Here is a 14,128-nt window from a genome sequence, read left to right as displayed (position 1 = left end):
CCATCATGGCCGGGACATCACCTCACAAGCCGAGGGCCACCAACCTCGCCACCCTTCCTGTCCTGACCGTTTGGGAGGGTGGGAGGAGCAGGTGCCACATTCCCCCAAGACATCCTGCTTCCGAGTCATGTTCCAGAAGGGAGAGAAGGAGGGCCTGTTAGCCATGCCAAATGGCGCACGCCTATACTCCCAGCACTCTGGGAGGCTGAGATGGGACTGCACGTTCAAAAAGGAATTGCCCCGATTTAACATCAGAGATTGTCGGAGGGCAGGTCACACAGCAAACGAAGGGGCCATGCAGACTGGGGAGCTAGCACCTCTGGCTGCAGCAGCCCCTCCAAAGAGAAGGAGTGACTCCAGGAGGAGCTGGGCCCCTCACAGCGGACCTTCTCACCCCGAGCCTGCCACCCCTGGCACTCAGTGCCTGCCCTGCCGTAGCGGCCTGCCGTCTGAGGGACCCCTCTGGTTAGCTTCAGGCTCCCCCAGCCCCGCTGAGTGCCCCTGTTCCTGCAGACCTGGTCCTGTACTGCGAGGCCTTCCTGACCACCTACAGAACCTTCATCAGCCCCGAGGAGCTCATCAAGAAGCTGCAGTACCGATATCCTCTGCCCCGCTCCTCGCCCCCCCCCCCGCCCACGTGACTGGGAAGACAGGAGCAGGGTTGCGGCCCGGCCCAGCACCATGCGGGTGGTGCCAGGGAGCAGGGCTGGGCTCGGGTGGATGTGGCCTCTTCATCCATGCCAACCAGGCGAGGGGCAACTGTGCCTCATCCGCAATGCCATCTGCGCTGCCCCTCCATCAGCTCTGTCCCACAGGCTGAGTTGGGGGCCTGTGACTCCACAGAGGTGGCAGGAAAGACCCCTGGGGACCTGGAAGGAAGCACGGTCACGCCGGTTGCCTTTCAAGCCTGCTGGGCCCTGGCCAGCCCCTTCCCCTGCCCTGGAAGGCTGGTGGGCCACTGCCCATTCCGGCCACTCCCAGCCTTGCAGCTGTGACTGCCATCTGCTGGGCAGCTGCTGTCCCTCGAGCAGGGTGTCCTGAGCCCCCCACTCTGCCTGCCCTCTGCATTCCCTGCAAACCCTAAGTGGACACGTCTCGTCGGAGTCCAGGGTCCCCGCCAGCCTCACACGGCCCCTCAGCCGTGCTGGCAAGGCTGGGAAAGCAGTTGCACGCTTGCCAGACACAGGCTGGCCAGGCGAGATGCACTCGCACGTGTGCTCTGGCTCGGCTACAAGACTGTTCTCATGTCATCGACGTACCACATGTGAGCTCTGATTGGTCTCCTGTCACACAAGCCCAGAACGAGGCTCAGCCCACACCTAGGTGCTCAGCCCCTCCCGCCCCTGGTCACAGGAGCACAGTGACCTCAAGATGCAGGCACTGCCGGGCGTGGTGGTGCACGCCTGTAATCCCAGCACTCGGGAGGCTGAGGCAGGAGGATCGTTGTGAGTTCAAGGCCAGCCTGGGCTACAAAGTGAGCTCAAGGCCAGCCTGAACTGCACAGCGAGACCCTGTCTCAAAAAGACATAAATAAATAAATAAATAAATAAAAAGATGCAGGCACAGTTGCCCAATGAGTGCTCTGCTGCACCCTCCTGGGGCCTGGCTGCACCTGGGCACCACAGGCCAGGTGCCGGGTCACCAGGAAGCAGGCGGGCCGCATCAGGGAGGATCTGGGGAATGCTGCAAAGCAGCAGGCCCCTGCCTCCAGGTAAGGGGGCACCCCAAGGACAGTCCCAGGGTGGATGCTCGGGAAGGGTGGAGGAAGCCCTCCCACCTGTACCCTCCCCGGGACCTGAGGACCACAACAGCGGCCATGGGTCTTGAGAGGCAGGGAGCCTGGCCTTAGCAGAGTGGTCCTGCAGAGACGCGACGGTGGCCATCAGGAAAAGCCCCTCGGGGCCAATGGTCTGGGCAGCGCCTGGCTTGGCAGCGCTGCCCCTTTGCTTTGGGCCCCTGGTGCTTCACATGCTAGGCTCCTGGCCGGTGACAGGTGCAGCTCAGGGCCCCCTCCGAGTGTCGCCCACGTGTGCCCTTTCCTTAATCCACGCTTCACATACGAGAAGTTCTCGCCCTTCGCCGACACGTTCAAGAAGCGTGTGAGCAAGAACACATTCTTCGTGCTGGTGCGGGTTGTGGACGAGCTCTGGTGAGTGCTTTACCCAGGGTGAGGGCGTGGCACTGGCCAGAGGGCAGGTGGCCTTCCCTGTAGGGATCGTGTGACCGCTGTGGTCCCACTGTTCCTGGGGCGGCCACAGTGCAGACCCCTGGAGACCCCCAGGTGCAGTTCCTGTCTGCTTCATCGAGGCCCTGGAGTGACTTGGCCCCCTAGAGCAGGGTGAGAGGTGTGCAGGCCACCTGGGGCCATGCCGCCCTCCACCTGGGCCAGGCCCTCCGCAGCTGCACACTTAGCTTGAGGGCCGAGGGGCAGCTGGGCAGAGCAGAGGTGGCAGCCACACCTGACCCCTCAGTATTTCCACGTCTGTCTGTTGCAGTCTCCTCCACGGCCTGTGCCCTTTCCACCCTTAACAAGCCTGCCTTTAACAGTGGTTGCCCGGCGTCAGGGGATGTGAGATGCCTGGCGCTGACCTGCTGCCCGGGAGATGGCTTCCACACCCACCTGAGGGCTGGCCCGTCTCCTCACCCGAGAGAGGCCAGGAGCTCCCCGCAGCATGGCTGCGCAGGGTTTCTCAGGAGCCCAGGCCGGTGTGGCCCGGCATGGCCAGTCCCTGCATGCATGCTGGGCGAATGACAGGGATGCATTACCAGGACAGCTGCTTTGGACACTGCAGATGGGGGCAGCTGTCCTGGGACCCTCACACCCCACGGGGGTCCTGGCTGGTGCCCTCAGGCGGTCCCGCACCCACCCCCTCACCCTGTGCCCTGGCCCTCAGCCTGGTGGAGCTGACGGAGGACATCCTCAAGCTGCTGATGGAGCTGGTCTTCCGCCTGGTGTGCAGTGGGGAGCTCAGCCTGGCCCGCGTGCTGCGGAAGAACATCCTGGACAAGGTCGACCAGAAGAAGCTGCTCAGGTGTGCCAACTCCGACCAGCCCCTGGCAGCCAGGGGCGTCGCGGCCAGGTGAGGAGCCCGCTACCCGGCCCATGACCTCGCATCCCCTGAGGAGGTGCCTCGGGACAGCCCTGGGCGCTCTGTGGCTGGGCCGCGCCTGGGTCTGCACGGGGCGACAATCGGTTGTTGGCATGAAGTGGGGCAGGAGACGGAGGAACGTATGCAGGCTGCGGTCGGCCCTGGGCTGCATGGGCATGAGGAGGCTGACGCTACCTCCCCTACCATCCTGCCCATTCCCGGGAACCTGGACACAGCCCAGTCTCCCGCTTGCCCCCTTCCCACCTGAGCGTGGCTGTCAGCCCCAGCTACAGCAGGTCGGCGGCTAGCTGCTGCTCAGCTGACCTTCAGCTGACCCCAACATCCCCGTTCTCACAGCTACCTGGGAGAGGCTTGGGGGTTTGGGGGCTTCTGAGCTCGGGAAGTTCTGTCCCCACTGTGGAGCCTGCAGAACACCCTGCAGGGGCGAGAGAGGCAGGCAGACTCATGCCAGAGAGCCCTGTGGCCCGGGGACCTGAGGAACACTGCAGCTGACGGCGGCTCCTGCCCTCCTGCCCAGAAGTGAGGTCTGGATGGCTGCTCCGTGCCCTACACCGGAGCCTGCAGCAGCACCTGACCGCGCTTCTCTACCTCCGTCCTCCAGGCCCGGGACCCTGCATGACTTCCACAGCCACGAGATAGCTGAGCAGCTCACCCTGCTGGACGCCGAGCTCTTCTACAAGATAGAGGTACGGGGAGCGGGCGGCACAGGGCGGCTGCACTGCTCACGGAGAGCCGGGGCCGCAGTTCTGGCCTGTCTCCCTCTGCAGATTCCTGAGGTTCTGCTTTGGGCGAAAGAGCAGAATGAGGAGAAGAGCCCCAACCTGACCCAGTTCACAGAGCACTTCAACAACATGTCTTACTGGTGAGGGGACGGCGGCGCGGGGGTGGCTCCTGTCCCCCGCGGGAGCACATCCGTGGCCTCGGTGGGCCCTGTGGGCGCTAACCCAAGATGGCGGTGGACGGGCAGAGCAGGGCACACAGTGGACTCGCAGGGGAGGTGCCAGAGCCTCCGCAGACGATTCACAGCCCCCAGGGTGGATTCGTAGTGCCTGCCCTGGAGGCCCCCTGTGCTGGCCCCTGCCTGTCTCTGCCCTGCCGGGAGGCTGTCGACAGCCTCGGGGCCGGTCGGCGCTCACTCTGAGGCCAGCTGGAGTCGGTGGGAGCACAGCGGGTTCTGTTAACGCTTGTCTTCAGCCACGGCCAGCAATGTGTTTGCAGCCCGGGCCTCTTGGCTTTGGGGATGGAGCCAGCCAGCCCTGTCCCGGCGGCAGCAGGCTCGGCCCATGTGGCCCCCTGGCCCAGAAGACCATGGTGTTTCTGAGACTCCAAGGTCCACTCGTGGAGGCAGACAGCATCCCGAGCCCGCGTCTGCTCTGCGCCCAGACCCCGCCTTCTGTAAGCGTGCTCAGTGCTTGCAGTTGACATTGTCCGGGTGCAGCGGTCCCGTGCTGTGGACGCTGCCTGTGCCCCTGGCTTGGCCTCCGGCGCATACTGTGCCTTGCTGAGCGCCAGAGAGCTGGGGGCCTTCACCACCGCGGTGGCCGGTGGGCCGGTGCCTCCCCAGAGTCGCCCGGCAAGCCGCAGAGGGCTGAGGCCCCACGGGTCCCGGGGCGCCCACGGGGCTGCCTTTGGTTCCTGCTGTGGTTTTGCGCTGCGTGTTGCTGGGTTCTGAGCGGCCGTCGTCGTCGTCATCTTCGTGGCTGCTCAGTGGCTCCTGATGAGGTGGCAGTTGGCCTCCAGCTGGTCCTGGGGGTGCTCACGGTCAGCACGTGCCTCCTACGGAAGCCCATGCTGCACGCCCGTGCCATGGGACCTGGGCCCCCTGAGAGCAGAGGCCAGGCCGTGGCCAGGGTCTGAGAGGGCCGGCTCAGGCAGCCACACAGCCTCGTGCGTCCCCACCCCCAGCCTGGCGCCTGCCCAGCAGGCCCGCGGGCGCCGGCAGCTCACTTGCCACGTCTGTCCTTGCTCCTGCAGGGTCCGCTCCATCATCATGCTGCAGGAAAAGGCGCAGGACCGGGAGCGGCTGCTCTTAAAGTTCATCAAAATCATGAAGGTGACAGTGCTAAGCCCCCAGACTCTCCCAGGCCCCGCAGGGAGCCCTGCGCCCCCTCATGGTCCCTCCCTCCACAGCACCTGCGGAAGCTGAACAACTTCAACTCCTACCTGGCCATCCTCTCGGCGCTGGACTCGGCGCCCATCCGCAGGCTGGAGTGGCAGAAGCAGACCTCGGAGGTGGGGCAGCAGCCGGCCGCGGGTGGTTCTGGGTGTGACATCCTGCACCCGGGTCCCAGCCTAGGCCTCGGGTGGGTGGTGCAGGGCGAGGGTGGGGGCAGAGCAGGCGCCAAAGCAGGGCCACGCCCTCAGGATGGGTCACCATGCGTGACCCAGAGGGGCGTTTCCCGCGGGTGGCCAGGCTCAGTGTGCGTGTGCTCGCTCACCGCCGCCCTCCTCCCACGCAGGGCCTGGCCGAGTACTGCACGCTCATCGACAGCTCGTCCTCCTTCCGCGCCTACCGGGCCGCCCTCTCAGAGGTGGAGCCCCCGTGCATCCCGTACCTGTGAGTGAGGCGCCTCTCCAGGGGCCGGGCCTGGTGTGTCCTTCGCACATCCCACGGCCCAGTCACAGTCCCCGAGGCAGGGAAGGGACAAGAGAACCCTCGCGCTCTCCCCACCTCCGCCCAGGGCCCAGCGCACAGCTCCTTTGCCCACGTGTGGTACTGTGCGTCTTCCCGGTCCTTGAGCTGGCTGTACAGCCACTGTCGCGCTGGAGCCCAGGGAGCCCTGGGTTACAGAAGCACAAAGAGCCACCCACATCAGGCCAGGGGTGGACCGGGCGCAAGGGGGAACCAGGGAAAACCACAGCTGAGCAGGTGTCTCTGCCAGGACAGGACACAGGGACACTCCCTTCCCCTCCCGTCTCCTCAGGACTCTGGCTGCCTCTCTGTCCCTGCCAGGCCCTTGTCCTCAGGGCTCCGCAGCCCTTCCCGGGTCACCATGCCTACAGATGAGGGCGCCCTGTCCTCTTCCCCTGTTCTGGCTCTGTTGGCTTTGCGGTGTATTTCATAGTCGTACTTCGGCAGCCATGGTTCTGCCCCACCCTGGGCGCACAGCAGCTCCCCGGCAGAGCCTCGTGGGCCTGCACTGGCACCTGGGGGCCTGCAGGGGTCGCCGTGCGGGGTCTGTGTGGTGGGAATCAAGCTCCCTGGCCCCTCTGGCCTGTGCTGGGCTCTCAGCAGCCTCCTGGCGTGGGCTGCAGCTGGTACCACAGCCGACTGGCAGCTGACCCTCTGGCCTCCAAATCAGTCTCCAGCTGTAACTGGCTTGTCCACCATTGTCCCAGGGGTCTGATCCTGCAGGACCTGACCTTCGTCCACCTCGGCAACCCCGACTACGTGGATGGCAAGGTGAACTTCTCCAAGCGCTGGCAGCAGTTCAACATCCTGGACAGCATGCGCTGCTTCCAGCAGGCGTGAGTGCCGGGGCAGTCGGCAGGGACACGGGGCCAGGACGTGAGGGAAGGCCACACCACAGGCCTGCACCGGGGGCGGCTGACACCCACTGGCCTCCCTGCCTCCAGGGCAGCAGGGGCCAGGTGGGCCGTCAGAGCCCCCAAGGGAGGCCACCGGCGTGCTGCGGCTCAGAGCGCAGCCCGTGTCAGTGCCAGCATCCCGTCAGAATGGGCGGCGGCAGCCTCCAAGGCCGGGCAGCCGGCACAGCAGTGGCCGTGAGGTGCAGGGATGACCAAGGTCAGGTGTCCTCTGAGAGGGTGTGGCTGCCCCTCCCCACAGGCACTACGACATCCGGAGGAATGACGACATCATCAACTTCTTCAATGACTTTAGCGACCATTTGGCCGAGGAGGCTCTGTGGGAACTGTCTCTGAAAATCAAGCCCAGGAACATAACCCGGAGGAAGACAGACCGGGAGGAGAAGACCTAGGAGCGGCACCTGCCGGGACCAGACGCTCAGGAGGCCCGGAGAGGACTCAGACTGCCCGGCTCGGCCCGGCTCCCTTCCTGCAGGAGCAGCCCGAGCCCCGGCCCAGGCCCCCGCGGAGGGAGCGGAGCAGCAGGCGGCCAGGACTGAGCGCACCCGGCCCTGGTCCGGTTCCTGCTCCCCTCCCCTCCCTGTCCTCGGGCGCAGGAGGGGCCGTCGTGCAGGCTGGCAGGCTGGTGGGTACCTGCTGTCCAGCCCTGGAGCTGGGCTGCGCGTTTCACTGGAGTGGTGACGGGTGGCACTCAGCCACCCTGGAGCTGGCTGCAGACCTGTGGTGCCCTACCCCACCCGGGCCCCCTCACCGGTGTGCTGTGCAGCGCAGCCCCCGCCTGCCGCCTGCCGCCAGAGTGCCGGGGAGCAGGGGTGAGCGGGCGGGAGGGGAGGACTCGGCCACCACAGAAACACTGGTGAGGGCCACCCTCCGCGGTGCTCGCTGTGTGCCTTAACTCCCCTCCTGCCCTTCCCACCCCACCCCAGGGCCAGCAGGTCCCTCAGGAGAGCAGCTGCCTGGGAGCTTGGCGCAGAGTGGGAGGGGACCGGTCCTCCCCACGGGGGTTGACAGTCGGCTCAGCGGCCAGGTGCCCCATGGAAGGCCCCTGCCCACCTGGCTGTACAGCCACCAACCGGGGCCAGCAGGCAGGCGAGGGTCCAGAGGTGCCACCAGCCCCGGTGCTGTTCAGTCAGGAATGCCGGGACCTACTTCCACTTCCCTGACCCAAATAAGGGAAGGAAGGCCAGGCCGAGAGCAGCACCTGCCCACTGCGTGCGGAAGTCTCACCCGCCAGGCACCCTGCGCCCTCCCTGGATCTCTGAGCAGCTTTTATCCCGGAAAACGGGGTGGTTTCCTCTCCCTCTTGGCTGTTCTGTCTGTCCTGTACATAGGGAGGAGGAGACGTGTGAGCTGTCTCCCCGAGGCTCCCCTCTGGCAGCTGTCCTGCTGGCTGGCCGGAACCTGTCACTTTATTATTTAAGGAGTGTGCGTGTGCAGTCGCGGTTTATTAACAGTATTGTGTGGGTTGGGTTTTTAGTTTGTGCCCTCTCCCGGAAGTCCTCCCATTTCAGCCCTGCCTCCTCCTGCCTTCACCCTCGCCAGCTCAGCGGGCGCTGCCCTGTGCGCTTGGAGCCCGGGCTGTGGGAATGAGATGGCCTGCCTTTCTGAGAGCCCCAGGAAGCTCCCATGCGGCACAGCAAAGCCAGGGCTGCCCCAGCCGGGCCTGCCTGCCGAGTCCCCGTGGACACAGGTGCATCTGTGGCAGGACCTTCCTGCCAAAGCCCGGGGGTCGGATCAGAGCGGTGCTTGAGCAGAGTGCTCCCCGCGGTGCTTGGTGGCCTGAGCAGGGCATCCAGGTGGAGGAGCGCGGAGACAGGGCAGCATCCCTTGCTGACCACGTGAGGCCAGCGGGCCGTGTGTGTGTGTGTGTGTGTGTGTGTGTGTGTATGTGTGTAACTTACCCGCCTCTGGCTGCCCCTGGGCTGTTCTGGGAGCCAAGCGAATCCTGGGACGTTGGGCCTGCAGTGGACACGCAGACCTCTGGGTGTCGTGGAGCAGGCCCGGCTTGAGCCCCTACTCCAGCTCCCAAGCCCACGGCGCTGCGGCCGCCCCATGAGCTCCCCAGTGTCCCAGTATCACAGACCCCACTGGCGGTCTGACAGTGGCGTCTTCCCACAGACATTTCAAATGTGTAATTTTTATATGAAAGAAAAATAAACGGATGAACGCTGCCCAGTGAGCCGCCTGCCTGCGCAGTCCTGGGCGCAGGGGCCTGGCTCGCAGTCTGTCCCCAGCCTGCTTGCTGCACTCGGGCAGTTGGGCTCCTTTCCAGAATGTTCCCTCAGGGCTCACAGCCACCTCACCCCGGGCCCCTGGAAAAGGACACCTCCATGTGGCACTCAGCACCGGCATCTGTAGCTGACCCCCAGGACCCCCAAGCGCTGTCCGCAGAGCACGCCCTCTGCAGGTCCATGTCCTGTGCAGAGCCGCTGGGCCCAGGGCGGACGAGGCTGTCCGTCCCCCGTCTGCATGCTCGCAGAGCCGTGCTACATGCTGCACCCTGGGGACGAGGGTCCCCACCCCAGCACCTCCCCGCAGCGAGAACACACCCTGAACTGCAGCAGAAGGGGTGACGAGGGGGGCCCTCCAGGCTCAGTGCTCAGCCCCACCCCTGTGCCGAGCAGCTGCCGCCCCGAAAAGCCGGCTTGGGTCTGTCCCTGTAAGCGGGGAGACAGCCTTCTGCATGGGCCACGCTGCTGGACGCGGTTCTGACCTAGGCCAGTCCACCTGCAGGGGCCAGGGGTTCAAGTGTGGCCAGGAAGCCCCCTGCCAGCCGCGAGGGAACGGGGCCTCCTCAGCGTCCTCTGGGCGGCCATTCAGCCACACCTGCCTTGGGTGTGACCAGGGACTCCTGAGGCCCGGAGAGGGACCCGTGTGCCGGAGTCCACCACCACTATCTCCCTGGCTCACCAGCAGCGCCATGATGCCCACCTGGCCCTGACACCCAGGGACGGGGAGGCTCCCTGGGGCAGCCGTCGTGGCCGTGGACGGAACATGGAGTCGCAGAAGGTCCCACCCGGATCCTGGGAACCTGCGTGCACAACAGGGCCGTGTGTGGCTGTGCTGCTGTCTACCCTGACCTGGCTCTTCCCCGCTGGGCCGTGTATATGGGCAGCAGGCTGGAGGGAGGGACGCAGCCCCAGAGGCCCTGTCCCAACGGCAGCCGATGCTCCAAGGGCCCTCGGTGGGAGTGGGCACAGGGACGGCGCCCGCCCCAGGGGCCGTGTGGTCTCTGACAGGAGTGTGTTTGCTCTCGGCTTTAGGGTGCCAGGCAGCCATGCAGCCCTCGGAGGGGCAAATTCACGACCTCAGGAAGAGCTTCAAGCCGAGCACAGTGGTGCACAGATGGGATCGCAGCACTCTTGGAGGCTGAGGCAGGAGGATCACAACTTTGAGCCCAGGCTAGCAACTTAGTCACTTAGCGAGACCCTGGCTCAAAATAAAAACTAAAAAGGCTTGGGATGTAGCTCAGAGTGAAGGCCCTGGGTTCCACCCCCACTACTGGGAAAAAAAGTACAAAGAAGCAGCCCTTGGTGTTAAAGAAGTTAACTGAGGTCAGAAACCCAGCCACCCACCTAACCATCCCCAACAGATCACACATGCCAGGAAGCCAGCCCTACACAGGCTCCTGCCCCAAAAGGCAGAGGGGGAAACTCTTCTCACCCTGGTTTGGGTTTGGGGTTTGGGGTTTTTTTATTGTACAGAAGATGGAACCCAGGTGTTCTGTACAGCAGAGCTACATCCCTGGTTTTCTGTTTTTGGGGGGTTTGGTTTGGTTTGGTTTTTTGAGATAAGGTTTTGCTATGTAGCATAGGCTGGCCTCAAACCCAGGTGATTCCCCTGCCTCAGCCTCCTGAGTGCTGGGATGACAGGTGTGTGACACCACATTTGGCAAAAGCTAAGTGTTTATTTTCAGACAGGGTCCCACAGAGTTGCCCAGACTGGCTTTGAATTAGTGATTCTCCTGCCTCAGCCTCTGAAATGGTAGGATTAATGGGCAGTGACACCACACCCAGCTCAGTTTGTGGGGTGACAGATGTCACCTGACATCTGCTCCAGCAAAGGTGGGGCCAGATAGTGACAGGTCAGTCCAATGTGGCAACACTGGTGCCAGATTTTTTAAGTCCTCTCGGCACACCTGTCATCCCAGCCCTTGGGAGGCTGAGGCAGGAGGATCATCAAGTTCAAGGCCAGCCTGAACTACAGAGTGTAACCCTGTCCCCAAAACAGAAAAAGCACAAGCCCAAGCCTGAGGGCACAGAACCCCCCTCAGGCCTGAGCCCTAGGTGTAGCCAGATGTGGACAGGACAATGCAGAGCTTACTGTGTCCTAGGAGACTGAGATTGAGAATTGTGACATAACCAAAATACAGAAGCCAGACCATCAGTTTCCACTCAAAAACTACTAAATAGAGCTGGGCATGGTGGCACAAGCCTGTACTCTCAGCACTAGGGAGGCTGAGGCAGGAGGGTAGAGTCGCCACAAGTTCAAGGCCAGCCTGAATGAACCACATGGTAGATCCGTGTCTCAAAAACCAAAACAAACAAAGCAGGTGGGGGACGTAACTCAAGCCTATCTAGCATGTGTGAGTCCTTGGGTTCTAATCCCCATACTTAAAAACTCCATCGACCCCAGTTGATCCTTAGATGAAGAAGCACTTAGAGCCCCAACCCCAGCCTCTGTGTGTGGAAACCAGCTAGCCCAGGATTTACCGCTAGGGGTGGAGGCACTGCTCGCTGGTAGACCCTCGCCTGGCGCACGGTGAGGCCCTGGCTTCAATCCCAGCACCACGAAAAACAAAAACTCCCTGTGCCCGCAAATGATCCTAAATGGCCAAGCTGCGCCAGTGCCGGCACCTTGGTCACAGCTGCTGCGAAGGCTGAGCGCTGAGGTCCCCTGAGCCGGGAGCCCGGCCGACACGGGGGGCGCTGTCTCCAACAAACAGAGGAAGGTGGCCGGGAACTCTTAAAGGTAGTAGGGGGACCTGACCGCCCAGAGTCAAGGCTTACGGAGCCCCGTGAGGGGCGTGACGGTGGCACAAAACAACGAGATAGAGAACGGATCTGAACCTGACAGGAGCCGACCAGAGGACCTTTGTCAGTGGGCGCCTCTGCCACTAGTGAAACCCAAGCCACCGAAAGCACTGCCCATAAAGCAAAAGATAAGTCTGACTCCATTAAAACTGGCAAGCGGCAGGTGTTTTTTGGTTTTGGTTCTGGTTTTTTGGGTTTTTGGAAACAGTATCGCTAAGTAGTTCAGGCTGCCTTAAGTTGGACTTTAACTCATAGCAACCCTCCTGCCTCAGCCTCCCGCGTCCTGGGATAACAGGTATGGTGTGCACCACCACGCCTGGCTAGGAACAGCTTTAATATCTCTTACCTCCCCTGTCATCTTCAGCCCCCTTAGACAGAGTTCATTAGAAATGCAGAACATCAAGCTCCAATGAGGAGCAGAATCTGCATTTTAATGAGGTCCCTGGGGATTCACCCAGGTCCCTGGGTGATTTTTCCGTTCTGATTTATTTAAGAGTTCAGTGCATGCGTTGGGCCTGGGCTCAGTGGGTGCTAAAAGAAAAAATTCTGTGAGAAGAGGTGTGGCGGGTATTTTTTGGCATGTACCCACCCTCAGAGAAACATTTCCTTCCTCCTCTTTGTGGACCAGTCCTGGCCCTAGACTGGGGGCCACGGCCTGCCTCCCGCTGCAGGCAGTGGGCACCACAGCCTGTGGTCGTCAGCCCTGTCCTCCTCCCTGCAGATGGCCTTGAGTCGCATTCCTGTGCTGTCAGGACCTCAGCGACCTGACCCTCGGCCGCCTGCCGGGGAGGACCCTGCAGATCCCGGCTCAGGCAGCAGGGGCCAACGCTGAAGGTCTCAGGGACAGGGACAGAAGCTGGGCAGGAAGGAGTGAGTGACGGTCCTAGCAGAGCCGCCGGGAATGGTGGCTCTGGGCGTCGCTTCTCAGCGTGAGCAGTGGGCAGAGCTGTCCAGGACCGGCGGCGTCTCAGAGGGGCCAGGCCAGGCACCCGAGCCCAGCTGTGGACAGATGTCGGCTGCTCACCGGAAGGGAGCAGGAAGAGACAGTGTCCCCTCGAGGTCACACAGGGTACCACTTCCTGTGGACTGAGCAGACACGGGGCCCGGTTTCCAGGTGTGGGGCTAGCAGGGAGCCTGTCCCCTGCCCCGTCCCCTCCAGCAGCCAGCAGGAGGAGGGAGGTGGCCGCTCCTCTCCTCTCCCAGGACAGGCCCATCGCCAAGCGGGGCCGAGGTGACCAGTCCTTCCAGGTGGCTCTGCAGACACAGGGCTCGGTCCCACTGCAGTCTCTCAAGGCCAGGGTCCCAGGGAGACCTTGGAGGAGGTTGGGGGGGGATCCCGGGGCCACCGCAGAGGCCACGGCCTGAGATGGCTGCCACGCCCGCGCTGTCCTGCGCCCTCTGGGTGACAGCTGCTCACGCGGGGACCCGAGTCCACAGGAAGGGGCGGCCAGGCCCTGAGCCCGGGCAGCTCCTCAGCATCTCCACAGGAGCCGCAGCCTCAGGGGAGGTAGAGGGCCACCACCACGTAGACCACCCAGCTGGTGCACACGAAGACCCCGAAGAGCAGGCTGAAGAGCACCAGCAGGCGGGCCTTGCGTGACGCCTCCTCTGCCTGGGCCAGGTCCCCCCTGCCCAGCGCCGCGCGGGTCTGCAACGGGACAGCGGGTGTGGGGTGAGCGGGGGCTGCCAGGCCACGGCCCACAGGGCCACAGGGGTCACTCCACCGGCTCATAGGAAGGCACAAAGGCTCAGTGTGGTCAGCGACTGCCCAGGGCCTCATGGCCCGGGGGGCCAAGTCCCCAGCGGCAGCACCTCCAGAGCCCCTGGGCGCCGCGCCGAGAGCTGTGGCTCCAGGCCCAGCTGGGCAAGTCTGAGTGTGGGCCGTGGGGGCCTGCTCTGTGAGGACGTCATCCACAGCACCACTGCCGCCAGGGCCACAGCCTGTGCCACCATGCGGTCAGCGAGCTGGCCGTGGGGAGGAGACAGAGAGCAGAGGGTGAGTGGGTCAGACGATGAATGGATGGATGGACAGAAAGAGGGATGGAGGAGCAGGGATGGGAAAGATGGGAGAAGGGTGGGGTATGGCTGATAGCGATGGAGGATGGATGGATGGAGGATGGATGGATGGATGGATGGATGGATGGATGGATGGATGGATGGATGGACAGTGGGTGGGTAAATGGACAGGTGGAGTTGGGTGGTGAGTGAATGGATGGTTGGGTGAATGGACAGATGACTGGATGGATGGATGGACGGATAGCTGGGTGACTGGATACATAGGTGGAAAGAAGTGAGTGGGCGTGTGGCGGACAAATGGATGGGGGGTGGATGGACAGATGACTGGGTGGGTGAGTGGACAGACGGATGAATGGGTGGGTGGATGGGTGGGTGGACAGATGACTGGGTGGGTGGGTGAGTGGACAGACGGATGAATGGGGG

At 63.4% G+C, this 14,128-nt stretch overlaps 2 protein-coding genes across 9 annotated transcripts in view; one reads left to right on the top strand and one right to left on the bottom strand.

Moving 5' to 3' along the window:
* Positions 1 to 8,835, top strand: part of Rapgef1 (Rap guanine nucleotide exchange factor (GEF) 1) — a 103,759-nt gene extending 94,924 nt beyond the window's left edge. For all 8 annotated transcript variants that reach the window (XM_013506680.1, XM_013506683.1, XM_013506685.1 and 5 more), the window contains 10 exons: positions 514 to 598; positions 2,057 to 2,149; positions 2,895 to 3,080; positions 3,712 to 3,796; positions 3,878 to 3,972; positions 5,085 to 5,163; positions 5,241 to 5,342; positions 5,570 to 5,667; positions 6,450 to 6,578; positions 6,898 to 8,835. In XM_013506680.1, the coding sequence (XP_013362134.1) occupies positions 514 to 598; positions 2,057 to 2,149; positions 2,895 to 3,080; positions 3,712 to 3,796; positions 3,878 to 3,972; positions 5,085 to 5,163; positions 5,241 to 5,342; positions 5,570 to 5,667; positions 6,450 to 6,578; positions 6,898 to 7,048 (1,103 nt within the window). In that variant the 3' untranslated portion in view covers positions 7,049 to 8,835. The remainder of the gene's footprint in view (positions 1 to 513; positions 599 to 2,056; positions 2,150 to 2,894; positions 3,081 to 3,711; positions 3,797 to 3,877; positions 3,973 to 5,084; positions 5,164 to 5,240; positions 5,343 to 5,569; positions 5,668 to 6,449; positions 6,579 to 6,897) is intronic.
* Positions 8,836 to 11,953: 3,118 nt separating this feature from the next.
* Positions 11,954 to 14,128, bottom strand: part of LOC102024491 (proline-rich transmembrane protein 1) — a gene marked incomplete at its 5' end in the record, with an annotated part of 3,284 nt that continues 1,109 nt past the window's right edge. The window contains 1 exon segment of the mRNA XM_005408371.2: positions 11,954 to 13,337. Within this exon segment, the coding sequence (XP_005408428.2) occupies positions 13,188 to 13,337 (150 nt within the window).

This window comes from Chinchilla lanigera, unplaced genomic scaffold (genome assembly GCF_000276665.1).
Source record: "Chinchilla lanigera isolate Chin_1 unplaced genomic scaffold, ChiLan1.0 scaffold00112, whole genome shotgun sequence".
Taxonomy (NCBI): Eukaryota; Metazoa; Chordata; class Mammalia; order Rodentia; family Chinchillidae; genus Chinchilla; species Chinchilla lanigera.
Note: the sequence above shows the minus strand (reverse complement) of the source record. Positions and strands in the feature narration are given on the sequence as shown.